The sequence below is a fragment of the Manis pentadactyla genome (assembly GCF_030020395.1).
Source record: "Manis pentadactyla isolate mManPen7 chromosome 15 unlocalized genomic scaffold, mManPen7.hap1 SUPER_15_unloc_1, whole genome shotgun sequence".
Classification (NCBI taxonomy): Eukaryota; Metazoa; Chordata; class Mammalia; order Pholidota; family Manidae; genus Manis; species Manis pentadactyla.
The window spans coordinates 1643959-1668327 of record NW_026644588.1 but is presented as its reverse complement, the minus strand read 5'-3'; the positions used below and the strand labels follow the sequence as shown (position 1 = coordinate 1668327).

General features: G+C 44.7%; 1 protein-coding gene across 1 annotated transcript; it reads left to right on the top strand.

Moving 5' to 3' along the window:
* The first annotated feature begins 269 nt into the window (after positions 1 to 269).
* On the top strand, positions 270 to 16736 carry LOC118932709 (zinc finger protein 805-like). Its single transcript, XM_036926413.2, has 4 exons — positions 270 to 574; positions 1917 to 2043; positions 5384 to 5479; positions 10330 to 16736. Exons 1-4 carry the CDS (start codon positions 545 to 547, stop codon positions 11940 to 11942), a joined length of 1866 nt encoding a protein of 621 aa, XP_036782308.2. The 5' UTR covers positions 270 to 544; the 3' UTR covers positions 11943 to 16736.
* Positions 16737 to 24369: the final 7633 nt, after the last annotated feature.

The following is a 24369-nucleotide window of genomic DNA, read 5'->3' as shown; positions in this document are numbered from 1 at the left end:
CTCCTTCGTCGTTCCCCCGGGTTGTGCCCACTATGAAGAGCGGGCCAGACGCGGGGACCAGGGCCTGGAACTCTTACACCCGGTTAGACCGACTCGGGAATGCGCTGCTCTTGCTGGTGGGCTGTAAAGGAAAACTACATTACTCAGAAGGCTGTGCACCGTGCGCCTGGGCGCTGGCCCAGTGAAAGTCCAGAACAGGGGCGTTCCCCGCGGCTGGCGTGTGGGGGCGGGACTTCCGGGCTCCGGCGGCGCACGTCACTCATGTGCGCCGGTTCCGTCCACGCCAGCTGTGCGAGTCCGATCGGTGCGCTGTGGCCGTTTCCAGTGAGGCTCTTGAAAAACGAGCAGAAGCGGGGCTAGGACTCACCTCCGCGCCTTCGAACGAGTCGTGAGCCTGCCCGCGACCGGGGAGGTCGAAAGGCACCCGCGGTCACCCCGCCCAGGACAGCGAAGGGGTGGCGGGCGGACGAGCCCTGGGGACCCGCTTCTGTTGCCCGAGGTCAGGGCCGCTCGCTCCGCGCCGCTCGCCCCGCAGGGTCCCGTGATGGCGGCGGCGTGGATGGACCCGGCGCAGGTGAGTGGACGATGTTTCGGGCATTGCTGCTGCGCTGCTGGTGGGGAGAGGGCGCCCGGGCGTGCTGGAGGCCAGCAAAGGCACGGGGTTGCCCTTTGCAGTTGTGTTTGTCTTCGACAAGTGCAGCTGGCTTGGCACTTTATCGTGTAGGCAGACCATATAAGAGGATGGAGCCCTGACCCACAGCCTGCGCAGGAGACTAACCCCTTACCCACCATAAACAACCCCGGAGGCCTGCTCGCTTGCCGGAAGCCAGATTACTCCATCTAGTGACAGCCCAGGAAGCAAAACAATGATATTTTTCTAACAGTTGGCGGTAAACGTCCAAGACTTGATTAATTAATTCATTGACTCTTTCCGTCATTTTTCTCCTACCTCTAACGTAAGACCAACCAGTGTAAGCTGTACGTGCACCCCTGACTGCCCCTTTCGGATGCCATGTGATTGCATGTCGGAGAGTTTTCGTTGTTTAAATATATGACCTCTAGTAGTCAGTATTGAGGTCCTCCTAGTTGAATTTTCTGTCCTCTGCCAAAAATGTGCCCAGTATTGTGAGTTTATCCAGCAACAGAAATGAGTAATATCACAGAGTTCTTATTTATGAATCAATTGCCAAGTGTTTAATTGAAACATTGACCCAAGAAAACTGATAAGGCGAAACCAGAGAGCGCAGAGATGTGAGCAGTGAAGGTGCAGGTGAGGTCCCGTGAGCCAGTGTCTTGGAGCATTTAAATCACAGATCTGCAGGACCGGGCTGTTCCTCTGAGTGTGGGGTGGCTGAGTTTCTTGTGTTTAGTGGGTCCAGTCATTACGGGCATGTAGTCCTACATCTGCTGGAGATCTGATTATTGAGGATAAGGTAAACTATAGTAGTGAGAGTAACATTAGCAAGGCAAAGTCCAAATGAAGTTTTTTTAGCCAGGAGAACAATGGTGAAAACGATGACTTAAGCTGGGGCCTTTAGTGGCTTTAACCAGGATGTGAAGCCCTCAGCATGGGGCGGGCGGCTAGCAGAGTGATGAGGCTCAGGTGCTGTGTCGTTACCATTACCGATACAGTCACACCATTATTTACTTATTCCTTGGGCATCCTAGAGCCCTCACTGTCTGCACCTCACAGTCCACACGTCATTTCCACTGTCTTGTGTGTGACTCTCTACCTTTGCGTTCTGCCCAGAGCGTCATCCATCTCCCCCGAGAGCCCAGCACGGAGCTCAGCCCCGGGAGGCGCTTGGTGATTCGGCCCTTGATCACGCTGTACCTTGGCCAGCAACGCAGAGACGGGTGCTGATCCCACCCAGCAGCCCCAAGGCCGACGCTGCTACCTCTGTTTGACTTTCCAGGTGTCCGTGACCTTCGATGATGTGGCCGTGACCTTTACCCGGGAGGAGTGGGGGCAGCTGGACCCAGCCCAGAGGACCCTCTACCAGGAGGTGATGCTGGAAAACTGTGGGCTCCTGGTGTCCCTGGGTAAGGCCTCCCCCCCCAGCGCTTCCTTGCCTGCAACCTGTGGCTCCATCCGTCTGCGCAGGGAGCCTCGACGCCAGCCTTCCCTCCCTCCCGCCCACAGCGTCAGCCACTCTGCAGACTCACCTCCTGCTGCCGTGTCTTTTTGGGCAACACACATGGTCCCCCTTCGGCTCCTGGGAAGTGGCGGGAGGAAACGGGCCGCCCTGCAGAATCCAAGGGCAGATTTCCGGTCCCCCTGTGAGGAGCTGGTAGGGGCCCCGGGCCCACCAGGACTCTGCGCTGGCTTGTGGGCCTCTGTCCCGTGCTGGCTGGCCTAGGTCGTGTCACTCTTCAGAAGGGCAGGTTTGTGACGGGACTGGCCGCCCTGTCCTTGCTGTGTGTCCCCAGATTGCTTGTCTGCGCTTGGTTCTTCTTACTCTGCTGCTGGGCTCTGTGGAGCATTTTTGAGGCCCCCGCGGCCCATACCTGCCTGGACCTCACCCCACTGTCCAGCACAGACTGGCCTCTGCCTGAATTTCTCACCTCGTGTCCCGGGAAGAGAGCTGACTGAGCGGGCCTGTGGGCTCAGTGTCCCCACAGCCCAGGTGGCAGGGCCATGCTTGGGGACGGGGTCCAGGAAGTGGGTGAGTCAGGTCCCCAGGAGGCCTTTGCCAGCACTGCCAGTAGGGATCGTTCTGCACGATCTCAGCTGTGGGCCTTGGTGGTCGCCCCTTGTTTCCCGGGGCCGAGATCCTCTGCCAGGATGGGAGAGGGAAGTTAGAGTAGTATCCCTCCACAGTTGTGCCCGAGGAGACACTTGGCAGTGTGTGTAGCCACTTCGGGTTGTCACACATGGGCATGGGTGGCACTGGCATCTAGGTTAGAGCCCAGAGATGGTGCCAAGCACCCTGCCTGGACAGGATGGCCCCTCGACAAAGAACTCATCCAGCCCACCATGCCAGGAGTGCCAAGGCTGAGAAGCAGCCGCTGCCCCGTTTCTCCACTTAAGCGTGGTCGCGACAGACCACTGAGCCTGAGGGAGAGCAGGGCTGGGGGTCCGGGGCTCAGGGCGAGACGTGCCTGTTCCTGGAGACCTGCAGCCATGTTCTCTGGCAACGAGAGGAGATGGCACAGAGCTGGGAGAGGTCAGGTACACTCGGGGGTTTCACGACGAACTGTCTGAAAGGCTGCCGTCCGGCCGTGCCGCCCTCAGCGCTCACCGTCACCTCTGTCCCCAGTTCCCCATTCCCTCGCCAGCCCGGGCCTAGGGCTCTTTCCCCTGCTGTGCCCTCCGCCTGGTGAGGCCAGGAGCTTGGTCACTCAGCCTCTCCCGTGGCCGCCCCTCCCGCACAGTCCCCGCGTCCTCGCCCGCCGTGGACTCGGCCCGCCTCCCGTGGGAGGTCTCCCTATCATACCCGCTTCCTCCCATCACCTTATTTTTATCCTTCAAGCCAGTGTTTGTCATTTAAGGATGATGTTACCTCCCAGGGCACACTTGGCAGTGTCTGAACACACTTTTTGTTGTCACACTTGGGCTGGAGGTTGCTGTAGACATTTATCACACAGAGACACACACACTTCCTGCCTCTCCCATCAAAGTATTTGCTGGACGTTCTTGCCAGTCACGCAGCAGCTGAGTGACCCAGTCAGAGCGTGCGTGGGCGCTTCGGCAGGGGTGCGGGGGGACACCCTGGGCCGTGCATTCCTCTCTCCCTTTCCTGCCTCCTGATGGTTGTTGAGGGGCGACCCAGGCTCAGTGCTGCATCTTCACACCACGTTCCCCAACTTGCCAATTTCCCCCTTCTCACTAGAGGGAGCGCAGTGTGAGCTCTCTGGGACAAAACATGTGCTTTGGTTTCACTGCTGCGTTTTCAGGTTGACCTGCCCACAAGAAAAGTGACTGTGGGCTCCCCACTCACCGAAGCAGTAAGATTCAGCTTTTGAAGGAATCTAAGAAAAATTAAAAAGTGGGTCACTTTTAAAAAACGTGGTTAATGCAGTCACAGCTCACTTAGGCCCTTCGCGCACTGGCCAGGTGTCCAGCCTGCCCCGGGCCCTGCTCCTGCCCCGCCCGTTTCCTTCTCGTGCCGTCGCAGCCCTCCCCGAAGGCAGGAGCACTCGGCTGGTGCAGCGAGTCCCTCACACAGCTTCACTCAGTGTAGAGCACTTGGGTTCATTTGATGAAGCTCTCCTCTGTATTATTTTTTGTAGTAAAAAAACGTCTTTTGGTGAAATGATGACAGTAGGCCACATTTGATGTTTCTGTCAGTGTCTGTCTGTGGCCATCCCACTGTGTAGCATTCTCAGTTTGATCGTTTCCTAGTAGTTTGTGAACTGCTGACATCCGGAGTCGAGTGTGCCCCTCTCCCAGCCCCCGTGCCCTGAGGATGGATCTCCGTGCGCACACCCTGCCTCACCACCACCCTCCCCGCGGTCTCAGGCTGCTGGTTCACGTGAGGGTGCTCCCCGTGTCCTCCATAGTATAGTGTTTGGAAGCCCAGGGTCTGAAGCCAGACCCCTGGTGTTCAGTCCTCACTCTGTCCCTTAAAAACTGCTTGGCCCCAGGCAAGACACTGCACCTGCCTGTGTCCCGGCGTGCTCGCTGCTCAACAGGGCAGTGCCGTGTCCACCCCGCAGGGCTGCGGCAGGGGTGGAGGGGGCTCCCGGAGTGGGCTCAGGAGAGCCCTCGGGCACGCGGGCTGCCCGCCTTAGCAGCTGAGAACCCCCGCACCCCTGCTACCGTCTCCCCTCTGGGCGCGCCGCACCCTCAGGCCCGGTCGCAGTGCCTTCTGGAGCAGCGATGTGTAGCTCTGAGGAAGACCGCACACGAGCACAGTCGGCTAGAGCCCAGGGTCTGTGCTGCTCGGCCGGTCACAGCACTACCTGGGCCCTCGTGTCCCCGTCTGTGAGATGGTGTTGATCACAGTATGTGCCAGGAACATAGTGGGGAATCCTGGGGCGGAAGCCTGATCTTATCTGTGGTCTGTAGGAAGAGCAATGTAAAAATTTGCTTAGGATCTAAAAATAGGGCCTAGCTCAATGAAGCTTTGTTTTGAATGAAAAGAGTCAGTATCTTAAATATGTCAGTTGTTTAACTTCATAAATTTATTTCAATTTTGAAACAACATGATGCATTTAAGTTGTACATATACTCCTTTGAATATGATAATACTCCGTATAGTTCGTTTTTGACGTGATATTAGAAATTGAACCTCCACTCGGTATGGGATGCCTTCTGTCTCTAGGTCTGCATGTCACCATTTTGTGCGGATGGGAGCCAGCAATCCCAGAATAGATTGAGAGATTTTGTTTCTTTTCACAAAAATCCTTATGTCTTCTTTCTTTCTTCCTCCGTGAGTAGGCTGTCCTGTCCCCGGACCTGAGCTGATGTACCAGCTGGAGCACGGGCAGTGGCTGTGGCCGCTGAAGAAAGGCCTCCCTCAAAGCGCCTGTGCAGGTAGGAGCCTAGAGGCGGGCGGGAGGAGGGCCTGCAGGCCTGAGGCCGGGAGGAGACCGCTGCTCCTGGTTCCCTCGGAAGCTGCTTGTTCTGGCCTCTGGTGGCTTCAAGCCACACAGCCCTTTGACCCAGAGGCAGCAGTGCCTGGCAAGGAACCCTTCCCGCCTCCCGAGTTCCAGCCAGTCGTCCTGCCATCCGGGCAGTTCAGAGCCCGGGTACAGCGTCAGAGGGCCCTCCCACCTCCACCTGCGTCCAGCCGTCCCGGCACGTAGCAGCTCCCCGGCCCCGGGTGTCAGCACATGGCCACTGATGTGTCCGCTCGGGGGTGGCAAGCCCGCCCCCCGCCCGTTGCCCACTCCCCACCCGTCCGCACTCCTGAGACACGTCTGCAGCCGCTCCTTTTCCCTTGTGGCAAAGGTCTTCCACTGGCCTTGGCCAGTTCCTGACCCGGAGTCTAGGTCACACCTCAGGGAAAGGTTTCCTTCACTTACATTCTTCTTGTTTCTCTACTCAACATAAAAATAGGCTCGCGTTCCTTACAGTTGAAGAAGAGCCATAAAAAACGCCTCTGTGTCACGCTGTATTCGTCCACTCCCTGCGACATTTAATTGTCCACATCTTGTCACACTCACGAGCACTGCTGCCAAGAGCCCTTACATACTGGTCGTCTTGCACGTAATTGCGGGCGTGTTTTGATGTTTCTCAGGAGTGAAATTGTTGAATTAGAGGCTTTGAAAAGTTTTAAGTCTTACAGGACTATTCCCACTGTGCTCTGAAGGGGCCCTACAGGGGCCCTACAGATTGACACCTCCTCCAGGAGAGAACGGAGGCGCCTCCTCCCTGCACCTCGCCCGGTGCTTGTTCTGTAAGGCTCCTCAGTTTTTGATGATCAAAGGAACATGAGATCCTGTCTTGTATGGTCTTGATTTGTTTTTCCTTCATTGCTAAGGAGCTTTAGCACCTTATGATGTGGGGCCAATCTGTGTTTTAAGTGTCATTTCATGATAAATGCCTATTATGTGCTTATCGGCCATTCTTTTTGGTTTATAGGAATTCTTTGTACATTCCTCATGTTATCTTTTGTGCATGTGTGTGGTAAAAGTGCATAGCATAAAATATCATCTTACCCACTTTTCAATGTTTAGCTGAGTGGTATTAATACATTGATGATGTCCTGTAACCATCACCAACATCCATCTCTGTGACTCTTCATCACGTAAACCTGAAACTCAGTGCCCGTTATACCATAATTCCCCCATTTCCCTGCCTCTCTTGGCCCCACCCCCTGGCAGCCAGTTCTACTGGCTGTATGTGATGTGGGCGTTCTAAGTATGTCATGTAGTGAATCACAAAGTTCTTGGGCTTTTTGTTGTTTTATTGGCAATTGGCTTATTTCACTGAGCACAGTGTACTTGGGGTTTGTCCATGTCATAGCATGTGTCAAAATTTCCTTCCTTTTTAAAGCTCAGTGGTACTCCTTTGTATATGTGTGTATGTGTATGCCACATTTTGCTTATCCATTCATCCCTCAGCGGATATTTAGGTTGCTTCCTTGTTTTAGTGATTGTGAATAATGCTGTTGTGAACATGGATGTACAGATATCCTTGAGACCCTAATTTCAATTCTTGTGAATACATAACAAGAAATGGCATTGCTGGAATGTATAGTAATTCCGTTTTTAATTTTTTGAGGAACTGCCATATGGTTTTATACAGATACTATACCATTTTACATTCCTGACAATAGTACACAAGAGTTCTGATTTCTCCGCATCCTCACCAATATTTGTTACTTTGTAGTTTTGATAGTAGCCATCCTGATAGGTATGATATAGTATCTCATAGTTTTGATTTGCATTTTCCTAATGATTAATGATTTTGAACATCTTTTTGTGCTTATCAGCCATTTGTATTATCTTCCTTGGAGAAAAGTCTATTCACGTACTTTGTCTGTTTTTTAATTGGTTTGCTTTTTTTGTTGTTGTTTTAGTCCTCTATTCTGTATATTAATCCCATATCAGAGATAATTTGCCAGTATTTTCCCCTATTCTTTGGATTAACTTTTTGCTCTATTGATGCAGTCTTGATGCATAAAGATTTTTAATTTTTGTGAGCTCTAATTTGTTAATTTTTTTCTTTTGTTGACTGTGCCTTTGGTACATACCCAAGAAATTATTATTAAAACCAAAATCATACAAGTTTTGCCCTGTTTTCTTCTAATCCACGTATGAAAAGCCCACGGAAAACTTCTTACTCAATGGGGAAATACTGAAAGCTTTTCCTCTAAGATCAGAAACAAGGCAAGGATATACATTTTCATCACTTACTCAACATAATGCTGGAAGTTCTAGACAGAGCAATTAGGCAAGAAAGAAAAGTAGAAGTGTCTAAATTTAAAAGGAAGAAGTAAAATTACCTTTGCAGATGATGTGATCTTATATGTAGAACACCATAAAGATGCTACAAAATAATTGTTACAACTAATAAATGAGTTCAGCAAAGTAGCAGGATACAAAGTCAACACAAAATCAGTTTTATTTAGACACTGATAATGAACCATCTGAAAATGAAATTTAAAAAACATGACTTTTTCCTTTCTGTTAATTTGGTGTATTACACTGATCATTTTTCATGTCAAACCATCCTTGTGTTACAGGATAAACCCAGGTGGTCATGGTGTGTGATCCTTTTAGAGTGCTGCCGACTGGTTTGTTAATATCTTGCTGAGGGCTGTTGCAGTGGTGTTCATAGGGATGTTGGTCTGTGGTTGTCTTTGGCTTTGGTGTCAGGGTGGTCCTGGGTGTTACAGTAATACAGGGTAATACTCAGAATGAGTGGAGGTATTTCCACCTCTTTAGTTTTTTGGAAGAATTTGAGAAAGACTGGTATTCATTCTTTAAAAATGTTTTATACAGTTCACGAGTGTAGCCTCAGTGAAGCTTCAGGTCTAGGTTTTTCTTAGTTGGGAGATTTTTGATTACTAACTAAAGCTCCTTACTAGTTACGCGTCTGTTCAGGCTTTCTGTTTCTTTGTGATTTAGTCTTGGTAGGTTTTGTGTTTTGAGAAATTTGTTCATCTCGTGGGGATTACATTTAATGTCTTAAAATCATAATACTAATTTAATTTTATACTGGCTTAATTTCACTGACAAAAAATATTCCTTTACAGCTCTGTTCTCACCCTTTTCAGGTCATTTTTATATATCATATACCCTAAAGCTTAATTAATAACTCTTACAAATGCTTTAGTTTCATAAATTATGTAAGAAGTTACCTGTGGAGTTATCAACCAAAGTTATAATACTAGCTTTTAGACAATTTTGAAAAATTAATTCTTAAATAATGTAGAAAGCAAAAGTGGACTTACACATTGTTTCAGTACTAGCTTTTATTATTGCCCATGTATTTACCTTTATTGAAATTTTTATTTATTTAAATGGTTTTGAGTTAACTATCAAGTGTCATTGCATTTCACCCTACAGGACTCCTTTGAGAATTTCTTGAAGAGCAGGTCTAGTGGTAACAAATTCCCTCAACTTTTATATATGGGAATGTCTTAATTTCTCCCTCACTCCTGAAGGACAGTTTTGCCAGGTATAAGATTCTTAGTTGATAGGTTTTTGGGTTTTTTTTCTACTTAAATATATTGACCCACTGCCTTCTGCCCTTTCAAGTTTCTGATAAGAATCATTTTAATTTTATTAAGGACTTTTTGTATGTGATAAGTTGCTTCACACTTGGTATTAAGATACTCAGTTTTTTACTTCGAAAAGTTTGGTGATTATTTTTTTCTCAGTGTGAGTCTGAGTTCATTTTTCTTAAGAGTTCATTGAGCCTCTTGGATGTTTATATTGCTGTTTTTCATTAAACTTGGGAAGTTTTCATTCATTTCTTCAAATATTTTCCCTGACCCTTTCTGTCTCCCTCTGGGAATCTCACTTGCTTGATGAAGTGTCACATGTTCCTTAGGCCCTGTTTGGTTTTATTTGGTTTTTTTTTTTTTTTCATGTTCCTTAGACTCAATCATTTCTGTTGTCTAATTAATATTCAAATTTGCTAATCCTTCTTCCTGCTCAAATTTTCCTTGAAATCCTCTAGGGAATATTTTACCTCAGTTATTGAACATTTTTCTGCTCCAGAATTTCTTTTCAGCTTCTTTTTAGATTTTTTGGCTCTTTGTTGGTATTTCCACTTTGTTTATGCATGTTTTCATGACTTCCTGTATATCTTCCTTTAGCTCTTTGAGCTTAAGATGGTTTTTGTAGTCTTTGTCCAGTAAGTCTGCATTAGGTGTCTTTCAGGAACAGTTTTTGGACAAATATCTAATGTGAGCTATCATTTTCTCAGAGACTCATTACTCTCCTGGCATTGCCAGTGTAGGGATGTCAGCTGGCTTCAGAGTCTAAAGTTTTATTGAGCCTCATTGAATCATTGCCTACATGACTCAGTTTTCTGCCCTCTCTCCTTCTCTTTCCTGAAGCCCAGTTGTTATGGTTCAAAGCCCCAACTTTCTAATCACATCGTTGATCTTTCTAGTGCAGCCAGGCATTGCCCTGAGTCATCTCTTCAACATAAACTATCTAGAGGTCCAAATGAGTTACCTATTTGCATAAATATCCAGTCTGGAATTGACTGTCTCCTCTCCAGCTCTGTCTTCTAATTCAGCCACTCCCCTGAGCCTCCCTTTCAAGTCCAAGGACTAGGAAAGAAATTGTTATCCTTGGATTCAAAGGTAGCAGACATCAGACACAGAGGCACTATTTACATTTTCATTTTTTTCACTGCATTTCACTGGTTTTTCTTCTGTGTTGGCATTATTAACAGGCCCTTGTGTATTGGATTTCTTCCAGGTGACAAAGAAAAACTTAAGACTACAGAAACTACCACTTGTAAGCCAGCCCTGTCTGAGGGAACCTCACGCCAGGAACAACTATCAGAAGAAGCTCCAGGGAACTCCCAGGTGGGCCAAACCGAGGATCAGAATGGGCCATTGGAGATGCAAGAAAGACACTTGGAACCAGAAATAGACCCCCAGAAGGAGAAGCTCCCTGGGAAGGCGAGCTCTGAACATGGTGGCTTAGGGACAACGGATGGTGTGTGTTCAGTGGTTGTCCCAGAGCCAGTCCCCCCAGGACATGCTGTTGATGACCATGACTCATGTGGATCAGGTAAAGATCCCGTGATGCAGGAAGAGGAAAATACCTTTAAATGCAATGAATGTGGGAAATTTTTTAACAAGAAACGCCTCCTTGCTCGACATGAGAGGATTCACTCTGGAGTTAAGCCCTATGAATGCACAGAGTGTGGGAAAACATTTAGTAAGAGCACTTACCTTCTTCAGCACCACATGGTCCACACAGGGGAGAAGCCCTATAAGTGCATGGAGTGTGGGAAGGCCTTCAACCGCAAGTCACACCTTACACAACACCAACGGATTCACAGTGGCGAGAAGCCTTACAAGTGCAGTGAATGTGGAAAGGCCTTCACCCACCGCTCCACTTTTGTCTTGCATAATAGGAGCCACACTGGAGAAAAACCCTTTGTGTGCAAAGAATGTGGAAAAGCCTTCCGAGATAGACCAGGTTTCATTCGACACTACATCATCCACAGTGGCGAGAATCCCTATGAATGCTTTGAGTGTGGCAAGGTCTTCAAACACAGGTCATACCTCATGTGGCACCAGCAGAGTCACACTGGGGAGAAGCCCTATGAGTGCAGTGAGTGTGGGAAAGCTTTCTGTGAGAGTGCAGCCCTCATTCACCACTATGTCATTCACACTGGGGAGAAGCCCTTTGAGTGCCTCGAGTGTGGGAAGGCCTTTAACCACAGGTCATACCTCAAGAGGCACCAGCGCATTCACACTGGGGAAAAGCCTTATGTGTGCACTGAATGTGGAAAGGCCTTCACCCACTGCTCAACTTTTATCTTGCACAAAAGGGCTCACACTGGAGAAAAACCTTTTGAGTGCAAAGAATGTGGGAAAGCCTTTAGTAACCGGGCAGACCTCATTCGACACTTCAGTATCCACACTGGAGAGAAGCCCTATGAATGCATGGAATGTGGGAAGGCCTTCAACCGTAGGTCAGGCCTCACAAGACACCAGCGGATTCACAGTGGAGAGAAGCCCTATGAATGCCTTGAGTGTGGGAAATCCTTTTGCTGGAGCACAAATCTCATTCGACACTCCATCATACACACTGGAGAGAAGCCCTATGAGTGCAGTGAGTGTGGAAAGGCCTTCAGTCGCAGCTCATCCCTCACTCAGCATCAAAGGATTCATACTGGGAGAAACCCTGTCAGTGTAACAGATATGGGGAGACCTTTCACAAGTGGGCAGTCCTCAGTCAACCTCCAAGAGCTTCTACTGGGGAAAGACTTTTTGAATGTAACCACAGAAGAAACATCTTACTCAGAATCTGATCATTCATACCAAAGAGAAACCCCACAGTTTTCTTCCCTATGAGAAAACTTTATGTTGTAGGATACCAACTGTCATCTAAAGAATCATATTCAAAATTGATCCAGCTAGAGCCTTATTCTACATCCAAGAATTCATCCACTAGAGAGACCAGTGGTGATTATGCCCTTAGGAAAATCTTGAGCTACAGCTTTCTCCTTAGTTTACACTGCAGTGTTATCTCAGGAAAATCTTTTTTTTAAAGGATAGACTTAGAAAATGAACAACAAACAGTTTATTACAGACTTCTTTGTCAAGACTATGGCACTTCATCTGTGGTCATGGATTCCTTAGTTTACTTGGAAGAGAAGAGTTTTATTTATGAGGCAAAGGACCTAGATTCTTTATGTATCATGTATATACATTCACTCCTGTCCAATGTCAGGAGAATTAGACAGTTGAGGGCAGGTTTGGAAACTTTCATTGAACAGCTTTGTTCTAAAACATTTTCTCTACTCTTAAGGAACTTAATTTTTGCTGGAAACATTAAAGCTTGAGCCATCAAATACGTTTATTTTTGAGGAGATAAGAATGCACATATGAATGGGCACATTTTATTTGCACCAGTTAAGACTACTTAAGGCTTTGGTATTTAAAAAACTAACCTTTTCTTCATGTGTTTTAAAGAACTAATACTCAGACTTTTTCTTGTCCTGTGCTGTCGGTTTACTTGATTGCTATAGTTACATGTAAATATTTTAATTGGGTAGTTATTCCTCTCTATTCTTTTTAAAAACTTATTAAGTACCCCTTATTACTTTGAATTTCCACATAAACTTTTGGATAAGCTTGTCTAATTTTACAAAAAATATATATATATATTGAATTTTGATAGAAACTGAGTTAAATTGTCTAATTGGTTAAGAATTAGGATCTTTACTGTGTTGAGTCTTCCAAATCATGAATGTAATATGTCTCTACATTTAAGTATTTCTTGATTTGTTTTGTTACTGTTTTACAAATTTCAATAATAGGTCCTATACAATTTTTATAAGATTTGTATCTATGGTTTTTTTTTAAGTGATTATACAGTATTGCTTTTCAACTTCCAGTTTCCACACAATCTTTGCTAGTATACAGAAATATAACTATTTTGGATGTTATTTTAGTATCCTCAACCTTGCTGAATTGTAGCCATTTCTTTTGATAATGGGATTTTCCATATAGAAATATTACCTGCAAATAGAGACCATTTTATTTCTTTTTTCCCACCTGTGTAAATACTATTTCCTTTTCTTGCCCTACTGCAATAGCTAGGGTTTCCAATATGTTGAATAGTTGTAGTAAAAAAGGATATCATTGCCTGGCTTCTGATATTAAGGGGAAAATATTCAGTTTTTCATCATTAATTATGATGTAAGGTTTTCTTCATAGAGTTTTCTTACCAATTTTAGAAAGTTTCCCTTATTTCTAATTTGGTGAGGTATTTTAGTTACTGTGCATGGGTACTGAATTTTGTCAAATACTTTCTCTGTATATCAATTGTTGTAATCATTTTTTACCCTTCTGTAGCCTATTGATAATGATGTATTACATTTGAGTTTTGAATATTGAAACAGCCTTGTATCCTTGGAATAAGCCCCACTTGGTCATGGGGTATAATTATTTTTATATATTACAGTATTCAATATGCTAGTGTTTTGTTGAAGAGATTTTCCTTCATGAGTAATAATGATATGTAGCTAGCTTCCTTTTTTTTTTTGGTAGTGTATCTGAACTTAGTGTTTAGGTGATACTGACCTCCCAACATGGGTTGGGAGATGTTCCTTCTTTATTTTGAAGACAGTGTGTAGAATTGGTTTTATTTGTTATTTTAATATTTGTTAGCAATTCTCCAGTGAACCATTTAGGCCTGGAGAGTTTTCTTTGGATGCTTTTTAATTATGTATTTATTTTATTTAATGTGTATAGAATTACTCAGAGTATTTCATATTGGATGAATTTTCAATGTATCTTTTTCTAGGAATTAATCCATTTCATCTAAATTTTCTTTTTTGTTTCAAGTATTCTTTTATTATCTTTTTGATGGCAGCCAAATGTATACTTAACTGTTTTATTCCTGATATTGGAAAGGTGTCAACTCTCTTTTTATCTTTGCCAGTGTTTGTAGAGATTTATCTATCTTTTTGATCATTTCAAAGAACCAGCACTTTATAGCATTGTTTTTTCTCTCTTTGTTCCTACATTCACTGATTTCTGTTCTGATCTTTATTATATCCTTTCTCCTACTTGCTTCAGTGGTATTTTTCTCTGCAGTTTCTGGAGGTAGGTGCTTACATTATTGATTTGAGATCTTTTATTATTCTAATGTGAGCATTAAATTCTGTACATTTCCCTCAGCACTGTCTTAGCTTTACCTCAAATTTTAATGTTTTAATTACATTTCAGTCAGTTCTAAATATTTATTCAAATCTTCCTCTCTAACCCAAGGGTTATTTATAAGTATTTTGCTCAATTTCCTAGTGTCTGGAGTATTTTGTGTTCTCTTTTTCTTATTGATTTGTTTTATGTTTGACTTGGCTGTTTAAATTTGTTTAGGTTTGTTTTATGACCCAGGATAAGGTCTATCTTGATGAATGTTCTGTAACCCTGCTTAAAAAGAATGTGTATTCTACTGTTGGGTGGAGTTTGTATAAATATCGACATCATCCTATTGGTTGATAATGTTATTCAGATTTTTAGTATCCTTGCTGATTTTCTGTCTAGTATTTCTATCAGTAGCTGAGAGGGGTTGTTGAAGTACTTCAATGTAATTCCCAGAATTGTCTATTTCTCCTTTAAGTTGTATCAGATTTCACTTCATGTATTTCAAAGCTCTGTTGTTTGGTGCATACCCGTTAGGACTGCTGTGTCATCTTGGTGTATTGACCCTTTTATCATTATGTAATGTCCCTTTTTGTCCCTGTAAATTTTCTTTGAAGTATACTCTACCTGATATTAATATAGTCACTATTGTGTTTTTTGGTTAGTGTTTGCATGGCTTATATTTCTCAATAATTTTATTTTCAACCTTACCTGTACTGTTATATTTGAAGTAAGTTTCTGTGAATAGCATGTACTGCAGTCATGCTTTCTTTTTATCCATTACTATTTCTGTTGTTAATCGGTATATTTAGACCATTTAAATTTAAAATAATTATTGATATGTTAGGGCTTACATATGCCACTGTATGATTTGTTTTTTCTTGTTCCCTTTTTATCTGGGTTTTTGTTTGTTTTTTGTTTTTTGCCTTCCTGTGGCTACTTTAATTTTTAGGATTCCATTTGATGTATTTATGATGTTTTTGAGTATAATTCTTTATATCCCAATTGTATTGTATGTATATAAGTTATCACAGTTTATGGTATCAACATTTTAGCACTTTGTTATGTAGAAACCTTATCTCCATTCAGTCCCTTTACATTCCCCATTCTTTACTATAATTGTCTTAAGTATTTCCTTTTCATACACCAAAGCACCATATTGGATGATGGTCTTTTTTGCTTCAACTGTCAAGCAATTTTTACAAAACTCATGAGAAGTACAGTCTGTTTACTTCTATTTTAATCCATTGTTCTTTCTTCCTTCTTGAAATTATAAGATTTCTTCTTTTAACATTTCCTTTTTCTTTTTTTCCTGATTTATGATTGGGTTACATCCCAATAAGCCCATATAAAGTTGAAAATATCAAATAAGCCACAAATGCATTTAATACACCTAACGTACTGAACATAATAGCTTAGTCTTGCCATCCTTAAATGTTCTCAAAACACTTACAATAGCCTAAAGTTGGGCAAAATCATCTATTTTATAATAACATGTTGAGTATCTCGTGTAATTTATTGACTGCTGTACCGAAAGTGAAAAAGAATGGTGGTATAGGTACTCAACATACACAGTTGATAGCTCACTGGGCCTGAAGAATGTTTGAAGCATTGAACTAAAATTAATTGCTAGATGATAGGGATGCTACGGTGATGGGGTCATCAATTTCCCTATTGATGACCCAGGAATAACTGATAGAAGGCACTGGGGCATCAGAACTTGTGTTCTTCAAGAAAACAATAAAGTCTTGGCTGAATAATTTGTTTCTTTATATATTTGTAACAAGCAGGAGCATCCTGTGTCTGCCCATCAGCTCTTGCAAATTTCTCATGATTGATGTTTATTTCTTCTAGCATTTGTACACCAGTGCTCATAGTTGCAAATGCCTCTGCCAGTTTCTTTGCTGTGAACTTTCTTGGTTCCTTAGGTATAACATCTTATTCCTTTGCCTCAAATTCTTTGTTTCTCCAGTTAACTCCTTGTTGGAAAGTTCTTCAGCCCCAATGCCAACAATGTTATCAATATCCTCTTCATCAATATCCATTTCTGTTTCTCAAGCATTAATATCTTGTTACTATTTCATCAATAGCAGACTTTGTTAAAGCTTTTGAATGTGTTCACATGTCTTCAAACCTTCCAGCTGACATTCATGCTTTGTGTGTCTTCCCATGCATCATTCATTGATGGTCCGGGCAGCATTTAGAGTTTACAACCTTTCCAAAACTCTCAGATCGTTTGGCCAGATTCAGTGCTTCAACTGCCTGCAGGAGCTTTTGTGTAAATAATATGCTTTGAATGTAGTTGCTGTGCGTAGGTCCATTGGTTGAGTGGGTACAGTCATGTTGGTGGCAGATACACAACCTTTACATCAAGATGCATGTCGCCAGTGTGCTGGGGATGCCCTGGAGCATTCTCTAAGATCAGAAGAATCTTGAATGAGGTGTTGTTTTGCCTACAGTATTCTCTTGCCTACAGAATAAAAGAGTTCAAAACCAGCCCTCAGATGATGGTAATGTCCTTCAGGCCTGTCCTGGCAGTCATAAATGGGGAGCACACGCTTGTTCACGTTCTTGAATGCTCTATAGAGTTCCCTGGTGCTAAGAAGCTTGAATTGGAGCCCTTCAGAAAGTTACAGGCTTTGAGTGCCTGGAATCCTGGCATTGTCTTGAAGTCTTAATGAATAAATGTACACTCTAGCATGTGCTTCCAGAACAATTTGATTTCATTGACATGAAATACTTGTTCTGGCGAACATTTCTCATCCACATGTAACCGATGCAGCCCTCCCTTGAAAGCTCCAGCGCCTTCAGTGCTGGCGCTTGCTGCCCTACAGCTGACCAACACGTGGAAATTATGATGCCTTCTGAAGTATTAGGCCCACCCAAGACTTGCAGCAAACATTTGTATATGTGTAAGATCACTGACATGCTCTTTTAGCATATTGAAAATACTCCTTGCCTTAAGCCTGGATCATCAGTAGGCGAAGACATATCACATGACAAATTCTTGTGTATCAGTCAACCCAGCTCTCTGTGATGAAGTGGCTTTAACTAATACTGACAATTTCACCGCGTCACTGATTCACTTCTTATCCTTAAAGGTGGTTGAGATCATTGTGAAAGTCCTAACTCAAAAATGATAGCTATTACGGGCTTGCTGCCTTTATGCTGGACAAATGTGTCGCATTTCATCTGAAGTGTAATTGCCTTCCTCTTTTCAGCAAGAGCAGGAGACATGGATATTTTGTAGACATGATAGGGTGCAAAAACAACACAATATCCAAAAACCTGTGGCCAGCATGGAGTATTGGTTGGTCACCCTCATGATTGTGTGCCCGGTATGCCTGCAGCTTACTGCTCCTGCAAAGCATCAGAGCATCAGGTCACATACTGCTAGCAGGGGAAAACACCACAGTTCAAAGTACGGTTTCTACTGAACGCATATTGCTTTTGCACAGCCATAAAAGTTGAAAAAATCATAACTGTCTGTAGTATTTCTTCTAGGGTAGGTCTGGTAACAAATGTCTTGTTTTCCTTTATCTGAAAATGTCTTTCTATCTTGCCTTCATTCCCAAAGGATGTTTTGTGGGACGTAGGATTCATGATTAGCAGTGTTCTTTTAGTACTTGAAAAACGTTCTTTCTTCTGTTTTCCTTGATTTCAGGTGAGAATTCTAATGCCATTTGACCCATAATCCCCCTACCTGTAATGCATTCTTTCTGTCAAGCTGCTTTCAAAGTGTTTTTTCTTCGTATAGAGAGTTCGAGTTTGATTGTGATGCAACCTGGCATTAAATTGTTTGATGTTTCCTCAGCTTTTAAAATTTGTTGGTATATGACCTTTGCCAAGTTTGTGAAATTCTTAGTTATTAATTCTTCAAATATTTTTTTCAGCCTCACACGTCATCTCTTTCGAGCATTCCAGTAACATGAATAGTAGGTCTTCTGTTACTGCCCCACAGGCCCCTCAGTCTCCAGTCTACTTTTTTCTGTTGCTAGGATTGATTAATTTTAATTTTAATTGATTTCTCTAAGAGGTCACTGATTCTCTATAATCTATTAATCTCACCCTGTGAGTTATTTTGCTTTTTGAATTTTTCAGTTGCTTAATTTCCATTTGGTTCTCTTACACCACTTCTCTTTCTTGGCGTAGTTTGTTACGGTAAAGAAGGACAGAAACAGGCAAAGCTGTGTAGTCCAAGTCATGATTCTCTGGTGGTTCATCTTGATTTTGGAATAGAAATCCTAAATGATCTGAATGAATGGAAGGCCTGTAGTCTTTTATGTAGGTATCCACAAATATTTCTAAGAACAGATATATATATATTTTTTGTAGATAATTATTATTTTTTTTATTGAAGGGTAGTTGACACACAGTATTACATTACATTAGTTTCAGGTAAGAACAGATATTAATAACAGTGATTTGCAGATTGTTCAGAGTCGTGTTCTCTAGGAAAGGTTCCTCTGTAAAATTTCCTCACTCTCTAAGCCCTGTTACAAGTTTCCCGTGCTTTCTGCAAGTAGGGCATTCCTGTGAAACCTTTTGTAAGCCGAAACGGAATAAAACAAAGCAGCAATTACCATCAATTTACATGGGAATTTTTTTGAGCATTCCCAGACCCAAAAAATAACCTCTTAGAATTTTCTAATAACCTCAGGACGCATCTTGCTAACAGATACACAAAATAAATTGAGGTTAAAGCACAGACACTCACAGACACTCTTCAAAGCCACTGGTGGCTTGATGCTGAATTAACGGCTGTAGTGCCCGGGGGAGGAGCCTGGTGGTGCCACTCAGCTCTCGGGATGTGTGCTGCCTCTGAGGGATGGCCTGATGCAAAACAAATGCTGACTGCTATTCTCACGTTTCACCTTTTTTTTTCCTGTGAAAGTGAAAACCTTTGGTTGTTTTTTTTTTTAAAACAAGGTACTAATGTAAGTCAAAGAAGTCAAGTGGTGTTATACAAACTTTCAAAAAGCAGGGGATACCTGTATGGTCTCAAAGGAGAGGGGTAACTCCTCCCAGGATGGTGCTTCCTTTTCGGGGCTGAATGCATTCCCCCCTCAGCTTGTCTAGAACCTCTGTTGTACCCCCACTGGAGAGCCTTTTAGCTTCTCCCTCTTAATCCCTTTCTGTCCTCACCGTCTATGGGTTGAAGTCTGTAGCCTCACCCCAGGAACCTCCCGCCCCACATGCCCCTGGAGCTCTGCCTTTCTCCCTCGGTCATCCCGTGTCACTGTTCTGTCCACTGTCCTCACCCCTTCATGTTCCAACCAAAGCGTGGCCGCCACTGTCACCTAACTTGAGCAGGTGTCACGAAGTTCCCTTTTGTCCCCTCCCCTCTCCCTTCCCCCACTCTGTTACCGGACATTTTTAATTTTAATGCTGCCACCTCTCTGATTTGAAGGTCTTTTCCTGGTTTCTGTGAGTTTCTGCCCCTCTTCAGAGGTCCTGTCTTCCATATATTAAACCATTGTATTTCCCAGGATCCGCGCATGCCCATTACTTCCTGACTTGTGATTGTTCCGTGAGTCAGTTCCCTCTCAAGGCGTTCTGTCGGTGTGCTACAGCGTTCCTCCAAGTCCTTGTCTTCAGGCGGAACGTTTATGTCTGTTACCCACTGGCCACCCTTCCGCACCCCCTCTGCATTAATAAGCACTTGAGTTTACGCATGTGTCACGGGGCCATCACACTGCCGCGAGGATACACCCATACTCATAAAAGCAAGCAAACATAGGATTACTGTGTGTGGGCGATTGTTTTGAATGTTTTACACAACTCTTTATGTTCCAACAGGTCTATTTGGTAGTTAACGATATCCCCGATTTATACATTAGAAAACTGAAGAGCAGAAAGGTTAAGGAATTTGCCCAAGGTTTACATTTGATAAGGAAGTGTGAGATTAGGGGTTGGAGGCAGTTCAGGTGACTGCAGAATCCATGCCTGTACCACTTTTCCATATTCTTGTGGGATGAGGCTTAGTTTTCCTGGGTCACTATTCATTTTTACTAAAATGGATCAAATAATGCTCAGTTAGCTGTAACCGCCTTTTCTTATTTGATAGCACATTTTGACCATCCCTCAGGTTGAGTGAGGTAAACCACACTTCTTTTAATGGCTGCAGAATCTGTTGTAACTTGATAGAAAATACTGATAATTTGGGGGTATAGGCTGGTAGGTTGAGAAGGGCTAAGGTAGGCCATCCGATTTTAGAGAGATTGTGTTTGAGGTGCCTGAAAACATCCTGATGAATCCCTTTATCTTGTCAAAGTCAAGGACTTTGCAGCCATCTTTCTTCCATCATCCCTGCATCCAGCCACTGTCTCATTCTGTTCATTTTACCATTTTGTTTTCCTTAGTAGGTACTCAATATATGTGTGTTTTAGTGAATGTCCACACACAGTAGTGTATTTTTATTATAATGTTGGGTTCTTCACAGAGTATTTATGCAAAGCTGTATATACAGGTGGCATACTATATAACATGTTGACATCAAAGAGAAATTACATGGGCTTTTTTGGCCAAATCTATAGGAATTTAGAAGTCTTAATGACTTTGATGAGGGTCCTCAAGACCACCCTAGGCTTGATGATTCATTAAGAAGACTCGGCATGTTATCGTACTCAATGGCTATGATTTATTACAGAGGAAAAGCATAAAGACCAGTCCAGAGGAAACCCGGCACACACTTCAGGGTTTCTGAATGCTCAGTTTAAGCTCCATGAATGAGTTATGACAGGATGTGTGAAGCATCTATTAGGGAAGCTCATAAGAAACTCAGTGCCCAGGTTTTTCTTGAGCGTTCTTTCTCTAGAATATAACCAAAATTTTAGACCTTCAGAAGAGTTGCAGGTCACAAGCATAAGCCGCGTTATTTATACAAACAATAGGCACACCAAGCCATTGGTCATTACTGGGAACGAGGGGAACCTGAAATCTAAGGCTCCAAACCCCGACAAAGGACAAACTTTTAAGCTCAAAGAATGGCAGTCTTAGACCTGGTATGCTGACTTCACAGTGACTTGAAAGCTGTAAACGTTGAGTGAATTCAACTACCTTTAACGAATACTGAACAAATAGTTCACTACAACAAGAAAGTCAGAGCTGTGAGATGGATTATGTGCATGTAAACCATGTTAAGTTACATTGGAAATTTTGCAGACTAGTCAGGATTTAATTTAGTGATGGCAAAGTACAGTAAACGATGAGCATCTTGCTGCCTTATCTATAACTACATGGATATGTCTTCAGGTTCTTTGACTTGGAAATATTCCCTTTGTTTGCCTTTATTTCTACAAGATGTAATGGCCAGGTAAGTGCTGTGTATTTCCACTGCACTTATGTCAGCAATTTCTCATTCACTCTCAGTTTCCCCTGTTGAAATGTGTAGCCTTCGGCTTCAAAAGGAAAATTAAAGAATATGGGGTCATAATAATTCCTGCATCAATAAATGTACATAATGAGATTAAAGAGTGTGTTGTTCCTGGCTTGGTCAAGTTCACGGACCTGTCTGTAGGTTTCACTGGGAGGGAGTGGGAGCATCTGGCTCCAACGGAGGGCGCCCTCCCCGGAGAGAGCCGGTGCGGTGCCGGGACCTACGGGCATCTGGCCTGGAGCAGGAGCAGCTCCCTCTGTACTCGGGTACCACTTCCGGCCTCCAGACCGCCTTTCCTGCCTCACTTGTGGGAAGTTGAGCTACTTCTGGGATATTCAACTATGTCATCCTTGAGTTTTGAGATCTGTTTACTCACACCTCACAATTGAAGGGTCTAAGCCAGATTGTAAGTGGACACCTTTGCCTTCCTTGGAACCACGTTAAGAGCATGGCCCCTCTAGTCAGACTGCGTGTTTATAACTTCGCAGCCTTGTTCTTACCTGCCGGATGACGTTAAGGAAATTCCTGTATACTCCGCTTCTCTTTAATTTGGAGATCTGTGTATTAAGCATGTCTTTTCATTCTGATGTTTTCGGCATCTGGCACCTTGCTGATGCAGACAGACTGCTCCTCCCAGGGCTAGTAATTCCTAGAGGTATCAGAGGACACCTCTGTGAGCAAGCCTTTCGCATGCAAACCAAGCCATCCACCGCCCGGACCCCTCAACTACCTCCCGTCATGGAGCCGCTGTCTCCTTGCTCTGATCAATCCAGGTCCAGGAAGCAGGCAAGTAAGGGCAGTTCCTCCTGACATGATTCCAGCTGTCCGATCCTAAACCTGTCAGCCTGCTTAGCTTCCTTGCTGGTCCTTCCAGTGAGAAGCACAGTGAGGACCCTTGCCCATGCTGTGCCCTCACTCCGGCCTCCTGGATGGCCCTGGGGCCCCCCCCGGAGCCCCGCATGCTGCGGCGTGCCTTCTCTCGGGAACTCTGAGCGGCGCACCGTCTCTTCAGTGGCAGTCATCTGATCTGTCGACATTACCATTCCCTAATAATAAAACCTACAATTTAAAATAATCCACCTCAGAACATTAGTATGGTGGTAAATTTAAAGAGGTTAGCAGAGCAGATTGGCCATTTCTAGGTCACTTCTAAATAACAGGTTTCAGCGCACCAAGGCGGATGTTATCTAAGCCAGAACGAGAGTCGTGGACGGGACGGAGCGGTGCCGGTGGGGCTGCCCAGGTGAGAGGGGAGCGCAGGCATTCCGGGGACGGTGGTGCCCGCGAGATCCCAGTCATCTCCTGTGGCGTCGGTATTTCAGAAAGAATGTTCCAGACATCCTCCTAGCCCCACGCCTCTGAAAATGACCGAGCACAACTAATTGAGGTCCCTAAATACACAAAGACTTCAGATATTCTCCCTGTGCCATTTCTTCAACTTCTTGAGGTTTGGAAGAAGAAAGCCTTTCTGGGTGCTGTCACCTAGCCCTGCCTGCTCCGTTTCTTGTTCTTGGTTATCCTCCCCTTCACAGGCACCTTTACCACCCTCTTGTCCTACCTCTTGGGCATTCGTAGCTGTGTCCTCTTTCATTATCTCTGCTGTTTTTGCTCCTTCTACTTCCTCCCCATGCCCCTGATCGTATCTTGATGGTATCTGGGACCATCCTCGGCCTGTGATCACCTGCTTCCCCGCAGTAGAATCTCTTCCTGACTTGCCTTGGGGGTCGTCACGGCCACCTACAGGCTTATTTTCATCCGTACGTTTGTGCGTGTGCGTGTTTTTATTTCTCGCTCTTGCCGTCCCTGAGATCCCTCACACTTTGGCTTCAGAGACAGACGCCACCACTGCGATCCCACGTCTCTAGGGAAACCTTGACTTCGTTGTCTTCTCCTCTCTCTCCCTTTCGTTGAGGACCCCTTGGGGCTCCCTTTGTCTGTTGGTACTGTTTCCACTTGAACGTTACCTCTCCCCAAACCTCTAGGCTGCCGCGGGAACACCCTTCCCCCAGTCCGCCCACCTCCTCACAGCTCTGGCCAGGGTGGTACTGACTCCCTGGAGGCTTTGTCTGGGGGGGTTGGGGGGGCTATTGGCCCAACTCGATTGTGTTCGTCATTCCCTACTTGAAATACACTCCCTTTCCTCAGTTCTGGAACTTGGAATATAATTTTCCTGGCTCATGTGCATTTTCTTTCAATCTCTCTCCTCTCCCCCTACTTTAGGAAGTATTTGTAGAGGTTTGAGTGGATTTTACCACGAGGCTACTCACTGCCCTTGGTCCCTTGGCACCATTGTTAGAGCCGTTGGGTCAGATGCCGTGGCTGACCTGCCAGTCCCCTTTCTCCACTCCCGGACACCAGCCTGTGGCTCCAGGGCGAACTTCAGTCCTGAGGTGAGAGCCCTGGTCTGGAATTGGTACGTGTTTGCTTTGGGATTAAGATACGTTGCTTCCACGAGAATGGGAGATCCTACGAGGAACGGAAGGAGGAGGTCACGGGAGCAGACGCCTGTGAGAGGGTGACTCCCCCTGAAGTGGTGCCGGGTTCGAACTGGAAGCAGCAAGTCACAGAATTCCAGGGTCACGACCCATTTATCACCTTCCTGGCCAGAGAGAATCTGAGAGCCGGTGGCTTTTTCCACCTACGGATAACCACGGAGACCAGTCGCAGCGTTTGAGGAGAGGGCTCGGAACTATACTGCTCTCAGCGATGCTCTGGGGCAAGTTGCTCTACACCCTAAACGAAAACATTCAG

What these genes read in the sequence shown, in the direction of transcription:
- LOC118932709 (XM_036926413.2), top strand. Translation starts at nt 545, where the DNA reads ATGGCGGCGGCGTGGATGGACCCGGCGCAG. An exon ending in CGTGGATGGACCCGGCGCAG is followed by an intron (nt 575 to 1,916) that starts GTGAGTGGACGA and finishes TTGACTTTCCAG; the next exon opens with GTGTCCGTGACCTTCGATGA. An exon ending in CCCTCAAAGCGCCTGTGCAG is followed by an intron (nt 5,480 to 10,329) that starts GTAGGAGCCTAG and finishes GATTTCTTCCAG; the next exon opens with GTGACAAAGAAAAACTTAAG.